We start from the raw sequence: 17,114 nt of genomic DNA, 5'->3' as shown, positions 1-17,114 counted from the left end.
TTCCTTCATGACAAGTGGTTTCAGACTGGTTTCTAGGCCTGTGACTGGGGCCTTATTTACTTGATCATTCAGTTACCATGATTGTCACACATCACAAATGATAACTTGGGTGTTCGCCTTGTAATCGGAAGGTTGCCGGTTCGAGCCCTGGCTTGGACAGTCTCGGTGATTGTGTCCTTGGGCAAGACACTTTACCCGTTGCCCACTGGTGGTGGTCAGTGGGCCAGTGTCCGGCAGCCTTGCCTCTGTCAGTGCGCCCCAGGGTGGCTGTGGCTACAATGTAGCTTGCCATCACCAGTGTGTGAATGTGTGTGTGAATGGGTGGATGACTGGTTGTGTAAAGCGCTTTGGGGTCCTTGGGGACTAGTAAAAGCGCTATACAAATACAGACCATTTACCATAACTTAATGTCATGTGGTTAGTGGTCACATGTCTGCAAAACCACAACATAATGAAATGCAAAATGATCCCTTAAAAAAAGCATCTGAAACCACCTCTACCTCTGAAACTTAGCAGATTCAGTTTTTAATTACCATTAAAACTGCTGGGTTAGTGTTGGACAAAGATCATTGTTGGGGTTAAACTACAACAGTTGCCACTTTTCTAAAAACTCCAGGAAGAAGCTCTGTTTCAAGCGCAGAGACAGAAATGAGAACAGAAAACGTCAGTGTCACCTTTCTTCGGCATGCTGACATACCACTAGTGCTGTCATGGTAACACGTGGTCTGGAGCTGTAGATGGTTGCAGCAATACGGAAACCATTTTTTTCCCAAATGTGGTCAGTAAGTTTTGATGAACGAAAAGACCAAAAATACACACCAAAATCTTTTAATGGTCAAACTGGACAGAAATAGAAAAACCAATAAACATCAGTATATGTACACCCAGCATTCTTCACACACACAGACTCCAGAACGCCTTCACATGTCATCGACCATCAAGCACAGTGTTCAATTCATTAACAAAGCTTTGAGACGACAAACAAAACATTCGCTTCTTTAAGTTCAGTTCAAAAATCAGCCAATAACCATTTATTACACCTTCTCTTTTATTCAGCTGAAACCAGACAAAAACAATGGGTTTCTGCCAAACTCCTTAAAATTTTAAAAATAAGGTGCTTTAGTCCTTTAATAAATGGACAAACTGTGGCATCTTTAAAATATCAGAACTTCCACATTTAAGTTAAACCAAAGAACTGAGAATTTGTGGTCTGGTTACAATCGATTGTCAGGAGATGTTAACAGGTTATGAACGATCATGCACCATGAGAACTGGGTTCTTATTACGATTGGGAAATTTAAGGATTCATATTTTCTCCTTTTTGTGCGTCTAAAGCTGTACAGAAATGTCAAGCCAGCTTCATTTGTGCTCTCGTGTGTTTGCATAGTTTGGAATTTGCAGCATGAAATGAAGGATGTCAGGAGATTTTTTTTTTGTTTCCTTTAAACGGACAGATGTCAACCCTGAAAATAGAATGCAAGCAGCCCACCACCTCGACGAAGTCTTCAAGGGAAAAAAAAAAAGAAAAAAAAAAGGGAAGTCCATGAAGAACATGTTTTAGCTCTTTAACTACAAACTGCTGTAGGGAGGTCAGAGCAGAGACACTCTAATCTGCCGAATCTTAACAAGATGTCATATCCAGAAGACAAACAGTGGATTCAGGTGTTTAAAGTATGCCAAAGAAAGAGTTATTGGAATCAGAGACAGATTTTTGGCTCAGTGGCATTCCACAGGGATTATACCAGGATCCTATTTCATTTAAAATGGTTTAGTTTAGGGGTTTTTTTTAAGGTTATGTTTGTTTACAGTAGTTTAGAAGTGCAACAGATTTCTTCTGATGAAACCACCCAAATATTCAAAATTAATCAATTTTAGATCCTTTGTCCTTCTCCTGCATACCCATCATCTATCTCTTAAACGTATTAATTTGAGGTGATTTGATTTCATGTGAAAACATTCTCTACAAATTCATTACTGTACTGACTTACTGTTAGTAGCACAGATCCAGACTTAATTCAGAATTTTAAAGCTTGAATCAGCTTTGTGCTTAGTGACATATACTGATGTCCCTGCCAAGTCTCTTCAAAAAGACCAAAGCATAAATCGGCTATAATGAATGAAGTCAGCATCAGTGCATGTGCCAAAATGAGATCCAAAAAGCTGCCGGTGAATACAAAAACGTGGCATTTAAGATGATTTAACGACCCTTACAAGGACTCAGTTGACTGAATAACTGTTATTAAAATTGTAGTTCTCATTATTTGACAAAAAATGCCCAAATTGTTCCAGTCACACAATCAATCTGCAGATATTTTTATTCACCGTTTTTGGGACTGGCTAGTTAATTTAACACAATGATATCCACCACTGTGGGCTGTGAAAAAGCTTTTAAGTGAATTCTGGCGTCTGCACATGCTCCTTCCTTCGCTTGTAGTTACTGAGCTAAAACCCATAGAGCGCCAACCGTCAGGACATTCAGCGCTCAGTTTCTGCAGCCGATCTCCTCCTTGTAGCGATTCGTCAGTGTGTTAGCTTTATGCGTCAGTTTCGACAGAACCGCGTGGAGTCCATTCAGGTGGAAGTGAAACTGCTTCTCCAGGTCATCCTCCTCTGCCACCACCATGCTGGCCACACCCGCCTTCTCCTTCCGCAACTCCTCGCCTTGCACGACGCCCCACTCGATGTCATTGCGGATGGATTTAAGCAGGATGTATGAGCTGTACATGTCAGTATCAGGCTGGAAGTAGGCGCTGTCGTGAGTGGGGCTGGTGCTACCTGTGCCACCACCGTCATCCCCACCTTCCCCGTTCTCTGTCGGCTTCAGGTCATCCCTGTCGTCCAGTGGGACGTCCCGCAGCAGGCTGGGCAACATCACTGTCTGGTCCATGTTGTTGACAGCGCCAATGAAGCGGTTCATGGCGTTGAAGAGCGAGTTCTTCTGGTTGTAGGAGTCAGGTATCTGCATGACGGCGGCTGGTGAGGGCCCGTGTTGGCCAGCGGTCGCAGCGCCAAACTTAGCCCGCTAATGCTCCTTAAAGGATTACTGAGAGACTGCGGAGGCACTCACTGCTCCAAAATGGGCCAGCTCCTGAGCTGAGGACCCCGTGTTTCTGCTGCAGGACTCCAGCTGACCCCAGAGGCATAAACCTGATATAAAAACACAAAAGGAAGAGGAGGAAGGATGAAGCAGCTTCAAATGGAGACCCAGCATATCCAGGACATCTCCTGGACATGCTGGACACCCATGACATCTGCAGGGTCATTTGAGGCCTTCATGATTGAACTACAAAGCTCAGGGATGGGGGAACTAGCCAGCTTTAACAGTATATCCTGCATCCATTATCGGACATCGGATTCCCCCCGCCTCACCGCCGTTACTCACTTCATATTCAGCCACCTCTGTTGCTGCTGAAGATCGGTTTGCATTATTTAAATCTCTCTGTGCTGCACAGCCACAGCCTCGCATGCAAATAAACGTGAGGTGCTGGCAACGTTTTTTTAAAAACAGCTTTAACACCTGCGGTGGCAGCCCGGGCAGAGGAGGAGGGGGGTCTGCAGGAGAAAACACGGAAATGAAGGGGAATCACGGCACCGGCCTCTACCTGCTTCATTCTAAAGCTAAACCAGGGGACCTTTGAACAGGCGGGCCCAATAAACCATCCTTCCAGTCTATGTAACTGTGAATTAGCGACGCTTACACCGCTTGAATCTTCATTTTAACCGGAACAAATGACCGCACAGCTGCTCTTATTAGCCTCGCCACCCCAGCCAGCGGGTGATTCCGGGTACCGTTAGCTCGCTAAGTCTACTTTTAAAACGGGTAAACACCGGCGGCAGCGCGCCTACGTCAGCTTACCGTATGTCGGCTGTGGTTCCTGGGTACCAAGTCGCTACTTCTGCCCGTTAAAGCTGTCCGGAAAAGGGATCTTGCAGACGGTCGGGCCGGTGGTGGTTGTTAGGGAGGCAGGAGAGTCGGGGCGGAGCAAAACATGGGATCACGATCACAGCCAATCACAGAGGGTGTGACGTCACGGAGAACGTCGGATAGTGTTGCATTGTTTATAAACTGACTTGAATAAAAATAAAGCTTTGGAAATAATATATTTATTTACATTTAAGGTTTACAACGAAAACAGTAGTTACATTAAAATTTAAATATATTATTAAGACTTTGTTTTATTTTATATTGTTTGTCACGTTTTGACTGATGCAACCTTGTCCCCCTCTTTGGGGAGAAATAAATGTTACTTTTGTATGAACAAACAAATAAACATCAATATCCTCCTGAGAACCCAGGAAAAAAGAATCTTCCCATGAAACGTTTTTTGTGATTTCCTTCCTATTTGGAGGTAACAGAGACCACCCAAACACATCAGATATCAACGGAAAGCCCAAGATGTCCTTTATTTAGTACATCGGGACTTAGTAAGGTAGCTCAAATAAATCAAAAGATATAGATCAAATAATATATATAATGATAATGATTATAAAATCAGACTAGATTATATTTCAAAGGAGTCAAGGATGATGTTACAAATTTAATTTAAAATATTACAACTTTTAAAACTCACTAGAAGTTTCTGATTCCATATAAGGAAGGTTTTCACAATCTCATGCTGTTGTTTTCATTTCCACAAATGACTATTTTAAAGATGATTTCACATGTTCTAACGTGTTTGCATGGATCCACTCAGGGAATTCTGGTTCCCCACAGTCAGTTCTAAAACATGCATGCTAGCTTAACTGGTGATCCTAAATTGTGTGTTATGTGTGATTATGGTGGTCTGTCTCTAATGGATGGATGTGTAAAACATTGCCCCCGTCTGGCTCCACATTATATTACGACTGAATTCTTCCCCAGCCATAAAGTATTTATTTTCACTGTGTATTTTAGTTTATTACCAGGATGCTCTTTTTTAAATAATGCCAAACAGCAGTAGGTATACTTGTCAGCTTCTTATTAACACAAATATCTTATCAGCCAATCACATGGCACTAATGCATTTAGGCATGTATAAAATAATCAAGACAACCTGCTGAAGTTCAAAGTGAGCATGAGAAGGGAAAAGAAAGTTGATTTAAGCGACTCTGAACATATGATTGCTCTCTAAGACAAAATAGCTCAAGAAGATGGCAGCTTTAGTATTCAGATGGTGGGTTTACAATTTGATGAATGACATGCAAGAAACGGTCTCTCCAGCTTTGTATCAGTGGTTTAGTTTTTTTCTGGTGTAAAGGTGTGATGGATATTTTCTTGCTGAGCATTGTTTAAAAGCCACAGTCTACCTATGTATTGTTAACTATCCTAATAATTCTTCCATTAGGAAAACGCACCATGTCACGAAACTATATCTCAAAGTGATTTCTTGAACCTGACAGTGAGTTCTCTGTACTCCACTGGCCTCCACAGACACCAGATCCTCAATCTAATGGAGCACCTTTGGGGATGTGGGTAAACAGGAGATTCTTGTGGATGGATTCACATGGATGTGGAGCTGACAAAGCTGCAGCAACTGTGTGATGCTATTATGTCAAGGTAAAGTTACATGTTACATGTAAGGTTTTCTTATGTTGGATTTATCGACACGACACGCAGCCTCCTTTATTTTGTTGAAAACATTGCATGTCTCAAATAGTTATCAGTGAGTTTGTCATTCAGAAAACAGAAATATAAAATCTGTCACATCACAGTACACAGAATATGAAACATGAACAACACGTCTTTCAAACACAGCACACTGCCACAGAATCTAATTTCAAGCCTTTCAAGTGTTCTGGTGCCCCTAAGAGGGCTTTCTGAATATGATTGTTACTGACAACAGGTTTTTTCAGGACCTGAGCCTGACACACATACAAAGAAAGATCCTAACAACACAAAGAGAGAGAACACAAAGGGGTCAATTTTCAGTATTTCACAGCAAGACACAAAATAAATACAAGAGGAATGCTAACAGTGCGTGTTTGTATGTGTGTGTTTTTCCTAAGGTTTCCATGGTGATGTACATCTTATTCACTTTCCTGCAAAAGAAAACACAGACAAAGGAGATGGAGGTAAACAACAGCACATGCTTGTTTTACATTCACTTAAAGAGTTGAGAATGTGGTCAGGTAAACTTTAGATTAAAGTTGGGTGTGTTCAGCTTTAGTGTAAGTTAGGTGTAGGTCTATATTGGGGGTACATCAAATATAGTTATGAGGTTGGAGTTAGGTTGGGAGTAAGTTTAATGTTGAGTCTTGGGGTAGGCTAGGTGTAGCTTTAGGTTTTAGCTTGGTTTGAGATAATAATAATAATAATGTCATAATGTGTATGTGCTAGTCCCCATGGGGAATTTACTCCTCTGCATTTAACTCATTCACCCAGTGAAGCAGTGGGCAGCCACCAATGCAGCACCCGGGGAGCAGTGTGTAGGGACGGTACCGCAGGGTAGCCGTTCAGTGGAGTCAAACCCCCGACCTTCCGATCATGGGGCAACCACTCTACCTACTGAGCTATCCCTGCCCCCAGCTATCCCCGCAGGTAAGGTGTAGTTTAGGTTAGGAGTAGGTTTAAGGTATAGTCTTGGGGTAGATGGTAGATTGAGGTAGGTCAGGTTAGATGTAGGATTGTGAAAGGTTATATAGGTTGGGTAAAGGTTAATGTTTTGTATAGGTGAAGGTAGAGCTGGGCGATATGAGATTTTTTCATATCACGATATGTTTTTTTCATTTCAGGCGATAACAATATCTATCACGATATAAGCCAAATAACTCTATTTGTAAGATTTAAATGTGCCGTTGCTCACAAGTAAAATGTGAAATAATCAGCAGCTTGTTTTTATTTAAATATTTATTTCCCATAATAAGTTCAACAGGGTAGATGTACTTAAGGAACATGAGACTTTTTCAGATAAATAAAGGCAAATATTGCAAACTACACAAAAGGCAGCCGCTAAAGCGTCTAAGTTTCAAAATAGAACAAACGAAACAGACTAAATTGTCAATTCCACTTAGAAACAAAATATTAATTCTAAAAATAAATCTTAGTTTGTTTTACAGAAGAACAGACAAAACTGACTAACTTTTGTCAATATCAAATAAACTGAGAACTAAAAGGAAATTCTCAATCTCTCCTTGTTGTATAGCTGAGCTTTTCAAACAGTTTTAACAGTTACTTTAGTCTGACAAAAGCCGAATGACGAATTAGCGCTTCCAGTCAGAGACTGAGGCTACGTCCACATGTACACGGGTATTTTTGAAAACGGAGATTTTCCGTTTTCGTTTTAAAAAATAATCCCGTCCACACATAAAGGCAGAAATGAAGGAAAACGCTGCTATGAACATGCCAAAGCAGCAGGTGGCGCTAGATTCCTAACCGTGCAGAAATGTTGGCCAATCAGAAGTCTAGAAGCCTCGGTGGGAAAAAGTAAACAAAGCTGCGGCATAGAAGCAGAACCCAGTCGTATGTGTGGACCGACAGTAACTGTGTGTGTATGTGTAAGCATTTAAACACTGCAGAGAGTAGAATTAACAGTATTGTAGAAATTCATTTCACCGAAACAATAACGTGGCGCACAGTGTGACGCATGCACCAGTTTATTGTATTTCCAGACTTGCTTTCGGCACAATTTACAGTGCACGCTACTCTGTTTTTTGTCAGACTTGAAATAGCCGAAATACCTTCACACTACGGAGCTTCTATGGCTCTTCCGTTCGACAATCTCTCCGGCATTGGAACCATCATCTGTTCTCTCTTCGGTCACGCTCGGTTGATTTTTCTAGTCGGCGCACTCATTTCCTCCATTACCCGCTGGCTGCTTCCCAAACAAACACACGTGCGGCTTGGCACTTGTGCTGTACGTAACAAGTCACGCGACGTGACGCTGCGGCTGTGATTGGTTCGGCTCTGCGCTACTTAGTTTGGATTGGCTGACCTTTTTTTTTTTTTTTTTTTTAAGGGGACAAGAGCGGTGAGGTCTATCGCGATAGCTTAATTTCTCTATCGAGTAAAAGTTATATCGCGATACATATCGTTATCGTTCTATCGCCCAGCTCTAGGTGAAGGTCTCAGTTTGTATTAGTTAGGCTTGATTTAGGTCAAGATCTAGACTTGCATTGGTTGTGTATCTCTAGGTTTGGGGTAGTTTTAAGTGTAGATTTGGGCTAGGTTCTCTGTGTTTAATGTAAGTTAGGTTTAGTTCAAGGTCTACATGTAGGTTTGAAGTAAGTATGAGTTAGAAGTAGGTTAAGATCTAGATTTGCGACTTATATAGCCCTTTTCTACTGGTAAGTACTTTCTTACCAAAGCTGTGTTTTATGCTTTATGCACACATTCCTATTATATTTTTTCCTATGCATAAACACTCTAGTTTAGGATACTTTTGTTGTTAGATCTCACTTTCAGGTGGGTTAAGTGTAGCTTTGGTTAGTTACGCTACACCTTGGTTGGTTAGTTAGTGTCCATCAGAAAGTGATAGGTTAGTGCCAGGGACGTGTGGATTACCTGTTAGATCATCTCGTACTGGTTGCTGTTGATGAAGTGAGACAAGCAGCAGGCCAGAGTTACACCGACCAGCTAAAACACACAGAGAGATGGATTTTATTTCTGCTTCAGTGTCACTGTCTCCTATTGTCTCCTATTGATTCCAAAGGCCATGTTTAGTACCTGAGAGAAGGCAATACCAAAGGTAACTCCAGCAATGATTCCCATGTTGCTCTCTATGAAGGACACAACCAGCTCATAGCAACCCTGCAGAGACAGGGTAAAGTGATTTGCAGTAAATACAGACTGATGGATCACCATCATGTGACCACTTAGCATAATTGTGGTTGTTAGACTTAATAATTATAATAATCTTAATAATCTCCACAGAAAAGCAAATGCAAATGAAAACTTTTGGGAACTGAATTTTCTTCATGTATTATTTGTGCCTTCCTGACCTCTTTGTAGACCTTCTGTGCTGCCAGAGTGGTGTTCTTGAGGTCCGCTTCATTGCAGTCAGAGACATGAACACAACAGCTGGTAGGAATCCCACTGATGGGAAAATACACACTGCTGAACCAGCTGGTGTAATTATAAACTCCACAGCAGTGTAACTGAAGAAACAGAGACAACCAAATCACCACTTTTCAACATCTCATCATGTTTGTTTCTGAATGTGTGAAAGACGTCATCAGTGTAAAATCTGCATAAAAGAACGCTGGACATATCAGCAAGTTTCTCTGCCTATGAAGTCTCTGACATTCTTTTTGTTTGTTTTTTTTAAATTAGGAAATTAATTATCTCTATTGTATGTTATTGTCCTCATGCAGACTGCATATTTAGTTATCACTCCAACCCTTAAAATCTTTATTCTTTACGGAGCCCCGCAGGGGACATGGGAGAAAAAAAAATTAAGACGGACTTTTGCGAGATCTCGCAAAACAAACTCGGGATCTCGCAAAACTTTTAGCCGCATTCTTCGGACGCCGGCTCGAAGCCGACCGGGAGGTCGAGACACGATGTGCCGGGAAAGCAGTGTTCCTCCCGGCTGTAGTAGGTCTCGACCTCCCGTTAGCTTCGAGCTAACGGGAAGAATGCGGCTAAAACTTTTGCGAGATCCCAAGATAGTTTTGCGAGATCTCGGAAAAGTCAGTCTTAATTTTTTTTCCTCCCATGTCCCCTGCGGGGCTCCGAAGTTCTTTAATGACATGAGACATGTTTAATAAAATAAAAGTAGTTATATCATTTTTATATGTTTGAATAACTGCATTAATAAAACATGTGCATCAATATTTGAAATATATTTGATTGCTACCACAGGAGTGTGTATATGTGTGTGTGTATGTATATATAACAGTGACACTGACATTTTTGGTACCCCTTATTGCCTTTAGTAAAACAAGGGGAGGACAACTTTGTTGACTGATCCATGAATAGGGACCGACAGGCTTGCAAGAAGTAAAGTGAAATATTTGCTCTCTAAAGAAATAAAATAAAATTAATGCCACAGAGGGTTGTTTAAAAGTTAAAACTATAAGAGACCAACAATATGACCCTGAGAAACACCCAAAAGAAAGAACAAATGTAGGTGTTGGTAATAAGGTAAAATGCTCCATAGACTAGCAGTTTGGACTTTAGCTTGACAAGTAAAAGATCCCTGGTTTGGTCTCAGTAGAGGACACAAAATCCTTTGGGGTTATGTCAGGAAGGGCAACCAGCATAAAACGTGCCACTTCCTCCCGTGGTGACCCTTTGTGAATAAGGGACCACCCAAAAGTTGCTTCTTTTATTAAGATACTTGGCAAGTTTAGAGGTAACTTTTTAGTTTCCAATATACTACTTACGAAACATTAATGAGTGGATCATGGAAAACACCTACTCTGCGTTGGACACCATCCACTGCCACACTCCTGTCATCTCGTCCGTCGTATCTCATCACTGCTGCACTGTAGGCAGTGAGGAATGTCCCTTTAATCTAAACATGCAAACACAGACAGATATTGGTCAGAATGAGCAGCTGTGTTTTTTGAAGGTATTCTGAAAACTCTCAAGTGTGTTTTGACCTCATGACGAAAAACAAATCCAGAGATCCCAGCAATGAGTTCAGTCATGAAGACCAGAGACAGAAACACTGCGTACTGAGGAGAGATCAAAGGTCATGAGGTTGGACAAGGAGTCACACCATACAGAATGAGCAAGTTAACTGGTCATTAAACCTAAAAACTTGATAGATATATTAGTTAGCAGAGATTTTTTAATTTTGAAACCTTTAGTCACATAAAAAAAAAAAAACCTCATAAAAGGTTTAGTCAGACATTTGTTAACAAATTCCGAGTAAGCTGGAAGACCCACCAGTTTTAACATCCAAGGACGCCCCCTACAGGTGGCAAAACAGCCGAACAGTCCGAACAGGACAATGGCAGCGCCGGTGCCAGTGAGGACGTAGGGAGCACTGGAAGGGCTGCTAGAGATCAGCAACATGTAGGGACCCAACATGAACTTCCACCATAACCCCACCACCAGCAGGACCACCCCTGTCACCTGAAGGAGTGTTTAAGAAAATGAGTGTAAAAGAAAAAAAAAAAGAAAACTTAAAAACACTACATTGATTGATTGTAATTTGCATTTTAATCTATTTCAGTTCATTGTATTAACTGCTCTATTAAAAAAACAAAATAACCCACTAACATTTTGGTAGATGGTTTATTAGTGCGAATTTCTCTCTTTTTAAAATATATATGTTATGTTAGCTAACATCATTTTTATGATGATATGCCTGTTGCTATATTTAGTGGCTATTTTGAAGAACTGGACAAAAGCAGCATTTAAATATACAGTTATACAGTACAATCTCAAATTAGAGACAAATCACTGATGTGCAAGTGTAGAAAAAGAGTAACAAATAATTTTGGTAATGACCTGGGCTGTTTTTATCATTTTACTTGGTTGGGGATTGAATAATTTATTAAAATATGGGACAAAAAAAGATGTAGACTTCTTATTTATTTAGTAATTTAGTGAAAAGACTACATAGCCATGATAAAAATAAAAATCAACAAAAACTTTAGTGTTCACAAACAGCTGATGAAGACATGAACCTCATATGACCACAGATCCCTTAAACTCATCATTCATTCATAAGGAAGCATAAAGGCGTTTTAGTTTTATACAGTTGGTACGTAAAGCAAGTTACAATGTTTTCTGTCCAGTCAAAAGAAATCATTCTTATTGCAAACGTTTAATCTGCAAAAGAAGTTAAAGCTGTGCAGCAGACGTGTTGAACCGCACACAGAAGCTGGGACTGTAATTAAGCACCACATGTCTCTGCAGACTCTGACAGTGAAGTGACAAAGTGACAAACAGATGGGAAAAGAAGCTGGACCAGCATCCCCATGACAAACTGGATGCTACATACAGCTGAAACCAGCTGAAAGAATTTAGCTCAGCAGCTGCAGACACAGTCAGAGCACACAGAAGAAGAGCAAAAGTAACTCTGACAAACTCATAATGTCTGCAGTGGTGTTTTCACTCCAGTTTAATTCACTCGTTGTGCTCCGGGGTAGCTCATCGGATGTCTTCAATAATAATTGCATCCATTTTACGGTTCGGCACTTAGTTGTGACAGTTAAATTTAGCAGCAAAGAGGTTTCAGAGTGCACTAATGTCAGGGAATGTCCTCAAAAACATTCCCAAAAAACACCACTGTGGAAATGTGTGCTCCACCCAGTCAGAGTGGATTGGATGAATGGTTGTCAGTAGATGTAGTACAAGATGGACACTGAGATTACTAGAGTAGGTGGTAGGTTTGTGTTTATAGACCAGGTTTCTATAATGATACAAATATATTTAAATATATTTGTGTTTAAAAGAAAAAGATTGTGGGGCATAATGGGAGGAGGGTAGGCGTCCATAGGTCACATCATTCCAACACCAATCTCAGCCTTTATTTTGAAGTCAACTGTCCACAGACATCATAAAAATCAATAAAAAATAATTACCAAAGCACTTAAAAGCACCCGGGCCACCATCACCAACTCTCAATACCAGCCTCCTTGTCAAAACTGGTAATTATAAAAATAAATAAATAAAAACAAAAAACATATGAAATGTGATTCAAATCTGCAGTTCTTCTTCTTCTTCTTCTTCTTGCAGTTTGGTTCTTAATTTTTCTCTATGCTACATGAGTCCGTGGATCTGATTTCAGCCTTTCAAACTAAAAATATAACAATATTTGAGCACAGTGTACAAACAAAATCACCTGACATATTGATTAAAAGGTTTGTTTAAAAGGTTCTAACAAGGTGAAATTCCCTTGTTTTGAAAATCACTGTAAATTCTCTTGAGGACCTCTCATGCAAATATCAGTTTCATGATTTATAACTAATTTTTCTGATGAGCCAGCGCTCTATCTGGATACTATGTCTTGTTCAGGTGGTTTATGAGGACGCCTGATCAGATTTGGGAGTAAGACCGACACAGGATGAAAGAGGAGAAAAGGCACTGGCTGCTGGCAGGAGATAAACGAAGGAGGCATTTGATTTTGACTCCCGGTCGTGCCGGGCTGCCTGCTGCGCCTGTATGAGCGTTTCAAAAGGAGTCATGCTGGGATGTTGAAACACTCCGCAGATGACAAGAAAGCCGTCTGTCAGCTGGAGTCACGTCAGGTTGGTTTGATTCGGGATAAAAGTGGGAGTTTGTGTTTGTGCAGCAGACAACAGATTGTGTCTGGGAAGATTAAAAAAAAATTCTGATTCACTTCAACAATAAATGGAGCGGGAAATAATGTTCGATATCTTTATCATTTACTTTGTGCCAGCAACAAAGACAATGGCATTTATAGTAAAATGTGACTTACATGATTCTGCACTAGATTATTTTGTTGTAAAATCTGTTATGAAAGACTAACGTTTGAATCTGGAAAAGAAATAGATCAGATAAGGTCAATATTAAATATTAATTTAATGATAATTAAATTTAATTTAATACTCAGCAGGTAAAATTTTTCTGACAGACTGAACTACAGTCAGCGTCCATCGAGAGTAAACAGTCTCTCCAACACTGAAATCTCATTCAGAGCAAGAGGAAGTTAGTCTGTGCTATTGGTTAGATCTCTAAGACCACACAAAACTCAGTCCTCATTAGCACAAATGGGCCACTGCAATAGGAAGGACCTGACAATGATCAGAGGCTAAAAATCCAATAGCAACCAAGACTGGAAAAGAAGCTGAACTCGATGAACTCAGTCTAAGCAACAGCTAAAGCTGGGGCAATATCTTGGGTAATACAGCTAACTGGACTGCAATAGAAAGAACAGCAATAAAATGGCTAGGCAACTACCAGGACATAGCAACAACCTGGACAAGATCATGATTTGGGCTCCCAAATCTCTAAGCATTAACCACGGCCAAGTGACTTAAACTCTATATGACAACAACACAGACCAGTCAATAACTGGGGCTTACCAGCAATGTTAGGATACAGCCAGAGGTAGGCAACAATCAGTTGTTGCAGCCACAACCATTGTTTTCATGACAAGTAGATTAAGCAGATTTAGGCACTAGAAAACCACAGGACAGACTGCTTAGAAATTAGGGATAGGAAACAAAATGGGGAAAAACAGGACTACTGTAGGCAACAAGTAGGGATACTCTAAACTCTTAACAGAAAGTAGGCCTTGTTAGGATAAATAGGAAGCAACAACAATGACAAGAAAATGTTTATCACCTATAAAACTAACAGCATAAATGAAAAGTCAAAAAACAAATGTAGCCCAATTTGCAGGATTGGGCAAACAATTCAAACAAGGCAACAACCCGTAAAAAACAGCAGTGAAGTAAACAATCAGGAATACAAAACAATGAATCCTCCTCAACAACAGGGTATGGCAACTTTAGGCATTACAGGACGAGAAACCAGACAAGTCAACAATCTGGGTTTTGTAGGCAACAGTTGGCTAAAAAGGAAACAATGTGGACTGGCTAGATAGTAGTGTTAGTCAACTGCTGCAGCAATGATATGGCCAGACTCTTTGAAAAACCTAGGTCATCGGCATCAAGGCGGCCTAGGCAACAAGCAACTAGAAAACATCAACTCAGAGTAATCAACAAACTGAGATAGAAACTACACAGAGGGCTGCAAACAGGACTGTGTAAAAAAAAAAGACAACAGCTGGGAGAAGATTGTAATGAGGAACAGGTAGCAGCCCAGGCTAGACTGTAAATGGGACTGGACTAAAATTAGCACCAGAATTCAGGCCTTGTTAGGACAACTGGGAAGAAACATAATTGAGGACTAGAAAGTAACTAGCATAATCCATTAGGTAACAATCAATGGTACACAACCACCTGAATGGTTTAAAAAAATCAGTCTAGGGCAATATAGCTGTATGGGTTACAGTGGAAAGCAACTAACAATAAACAACCACATCTAGGCTGCTAATCAACAGGGCAATGTATTGAGAAAGGAAATAACTGGGACCAGGAAAAAAACAAACAAACTAGTGAACAATAATAAGAAATAGGACTGAGCAACTGATCAGGCCTAGAAAATAAAGGTTGAGGGAAAAGTTGGACAAACTAACAACAACAAATTAAAGATGGTTAGGAAATACAGACTGTTGATTATGAAACAAAACAGGAGCTGGACTAAGACAACCAGACCTGAGCCTGAAAGAGACAGAAAGAATATTCTGATCAGCTCTACTGACATGACTGCTTCCTGTTATCAGGTGTTGTTTCAGCAGTGCCCTCTCCGGAGGTCCATGTCTTCATTTTCAGGTTGGTGTCAGAGCTCTGGCTTCATCCTACTCATTCCTCAGAATCCAGATAATTACCGATCCTATGACCTTTGACTTTGTCCACTTTAAAAATAGATAAATTGTTGAAGTTTTTATCTACTCACCTGCATGTTTAATTAATGCAGCTTATTCTAAAATTTATCAAATTTACACCTATTCAAACTATTTCAGTCTGAGGATTTCAATGACATTTCAGCAGTTTAAACATGTTTTAAACAAACCCGTTGAGCTCTTGGATCTGATTGTGAGACAGGATTTAGCTGAAGTTAAAATAAGACATGAAGAACAGGTTTTCTTACCCAGAAGATGAAGGAGTAGAGCAGCAGCAGCGTCTTCAGGCAGAAGATCGCCGGTTTGGTTTCCATCCTCCTGGGAGCCATAATCCATCTGAGACTGAGGGACCAAAACCAGAACTCCGCTCGTCTTTCTCTCTTTTATCACCACAGGAAGAGGGAAACCTCTCCCTCACGATGACAACCGCTCAGCCCCCTCTGCTGGTTTTACCAGTAACTGCACAACAGAGCAAGCTCCTCATGTTTTATGTTATTAGTTTATCTGTATTAACCTCACATTAATTACAGACAAACACAAGTATAATACATGATTTTCAACATTACGATTTAACAAATAAAACATTCATACAAACACAAATATTCCCCATTCAATCTTTGAACATAAACCCTTATGGACATTTTGCATGTAAAGTCCTTTTAATTTAGGCACATTCTGAAGCCAATGCTTCAAGTCAAACTCATAATGGGGGACATTTATGTGTAGCAGGGTAAGTGTTAAGTGTGGTGCTGCTCCTTTCCCCTCTGATAGCCTGCTTTGAGTCTAAGTTCTTTGTCTAAATCTGTCCATTAGACCATGTTGAGCCTCTCAGACGGCTCCACTCTAGATGTGAATCAGTTTTAGTCATACTACAGTGTCTGTAGTGCACATACATATATAAATATTTCAAGTAACCAAGCTCTGTTTAATGGGTGAGGTGTGCTGGGCCTTCACAGGCAGGTGTAACAGCAGCTCAGACTCACTGATAGTCACCACCATGTTAATTGTGTGGTCAGCGTGTGAAGAATGAGGCTCGCGTGTTTGTACCATCACTTTCTAACCACCAACCAAACCTGCACAAATCCTTTAGTCTCTTCACGTCAATCTGCTGCAGCTTTCAGACCAATCAATCAGATCATTAATGCAGTCAGCAAAATGTCAACTCAATGTGCTTCCTTTCAGTCACATTGATAAACATGTTTGAGCTCTGTGAAATCCATTTCATCCCCTGAAAGATTTATTCTTGAGTTTTAAACCACATGCAGCATCATTTTATTTACAGGACTTTAGTGGTGGCTCTGCACGACTGAATGTTAACTTTGACAACATGAGTCAAAGGAAGAAAAACCAAACCAACAGATGTGTTTAATATGTTTATTTCATTCATATTGCAACAATTGCTTCGAGCAAAGCAGTCAGAATTTAAACTGGACCTTTTCTGCTTGTTTTTAATTCTAGGAATCACTGTTCAAAATTATCCTTATTTATCTCACACTGGGACTTGGTGTAGTTCCCAGTTTATCATCTGCGAAACTAAGAAGTAGTTGCTGGGATTGAAAAGTGTAGCCAACACCTACAGTTCCCCTAATGTGCCTGTGAGGCTCTAAAAGTGAGTCAGTCCCAATAAACTCCTATGTTAAAATGTCCAGCTTTATAATTGAAATAAACATGTTTTTAGCCTGTTTAAATTTAACAGAGGCTTAAAGTTTGCATTATTCAATGTGTGACCTCTTTGGCTAACTGCTAATTGCAGGACTTTTATTGCATTATTTAGCACCTATAAGCAGATATCTGTGTATGTACAGCTCT

At 40.3% G+C, this 17,114-nt stretch overlaps 2 protein-coding genes across 2 annotated transcripts; both read right to left on the bottom strand.

Moving 5' to 3' along the window:
• Positions 1-812: 812 nt before the first annotated feature.
• LOC102197459 (mid1-interacting protein 1-B-like) lies at positions 813-4,033 on the bottom strand. Its single transcript, XM_005752022.1, has 2 exons — positions 3,857-4,033; positions 813-3,147 (listed from the first exon to the last, which is right to left on the bottom strand). The coding sequence occupies exon 2, from the start codon at positions 2,963-2,965 to the stop codon at positions 2,483-2,485; it is 483 nt and encodes a 160-aa protein (XP_005752079.1). The 5' UTR covers positions 2,966-3,147; positions 3,857-4,033; the 3' UTR covers positions 813-2,482.
• Positions 4,034-5,159: 1,126 nt separating this feature from the next.
• On the bottom strand, positions 5,160-15,672 carry LOC102197174 (tetraspanin-7-like). Its single transcript, XM_005752021.1, has 8 exons — positions 15,554-15,672; positions 10,811-10,999; positions 10,522-10,596; positions 10,338-10,433; positions 8,917-9,072; positions 8,642-8,725; positions 8,480-8,551; positions 5,160-6,018 (listed from the first exon to the last, which is right to left on the bottom strand). The coding sequence occupies exons 1-7, from the start codon at positions 15,632-15,634 to the stop codon at positions 8,483-8,485; spliced, it is 750 nt and encodes a 249-aa protein (XP_005752078.1). The 5' UTR covers positions 15,635-15,672; the 3' UTR covers positions 5,160-6,018; positions 8,480-8,482.
• Between the last annotated feature and the right edge of the window lie 1,442 nt (positions 15,673-17,114).

The sequence above is a fragment of the Pundamilia nyererei genome, unplaced genomic scaffold (assembly GCF_000239375.1).
Source record: "Pundamilia nyererei isolate P.nyererei 1_Seehausen unplaced genomic scaffold, PunNye1.0 scaffold00339, whole genome shotgun sequence".
NCBI lineage: Eukaryota > Metazoa > Chordata > Actinopteri > Cichliformes > Cichlidae > Pundamilia > Pundamilia nyererei.
Note: the sequence above shows the minus strand (reverse complement) of the source record. Positions and strands in the feature narration are given on the sequence as shown.

Coding starts and splice junctions, on each gene's coding strand:
- LOC102197174 (XM_005752021.1), bottom strand. CDS start 15,634: ATGGCTCCCAGGAGGATGGAAACCAAACCGGCGATCTTCTGCCTGAAG. Junction 11,000..15,553: donor TCTACTCCTTCATCTTCTGG/GTAAGAAAACCT, acceptor ACACTCCTTCAG/GTGACAGGGGTGGTCCTGCT. Junction 8,726..8,916: donor CACAGAAGGTCTACAAAGAG/GTCAGGAAGGCA, acceptor CTGTCTCTGCAG/GGTTGCTATGAGCTGGTTGT.
- LOC102197459 (XM_005752022.1), bottom strand. CDS start 2,965: ATGCAGATACCTGACTCCTACAACCAGAAGAACTCGCTCTTCAACGCC.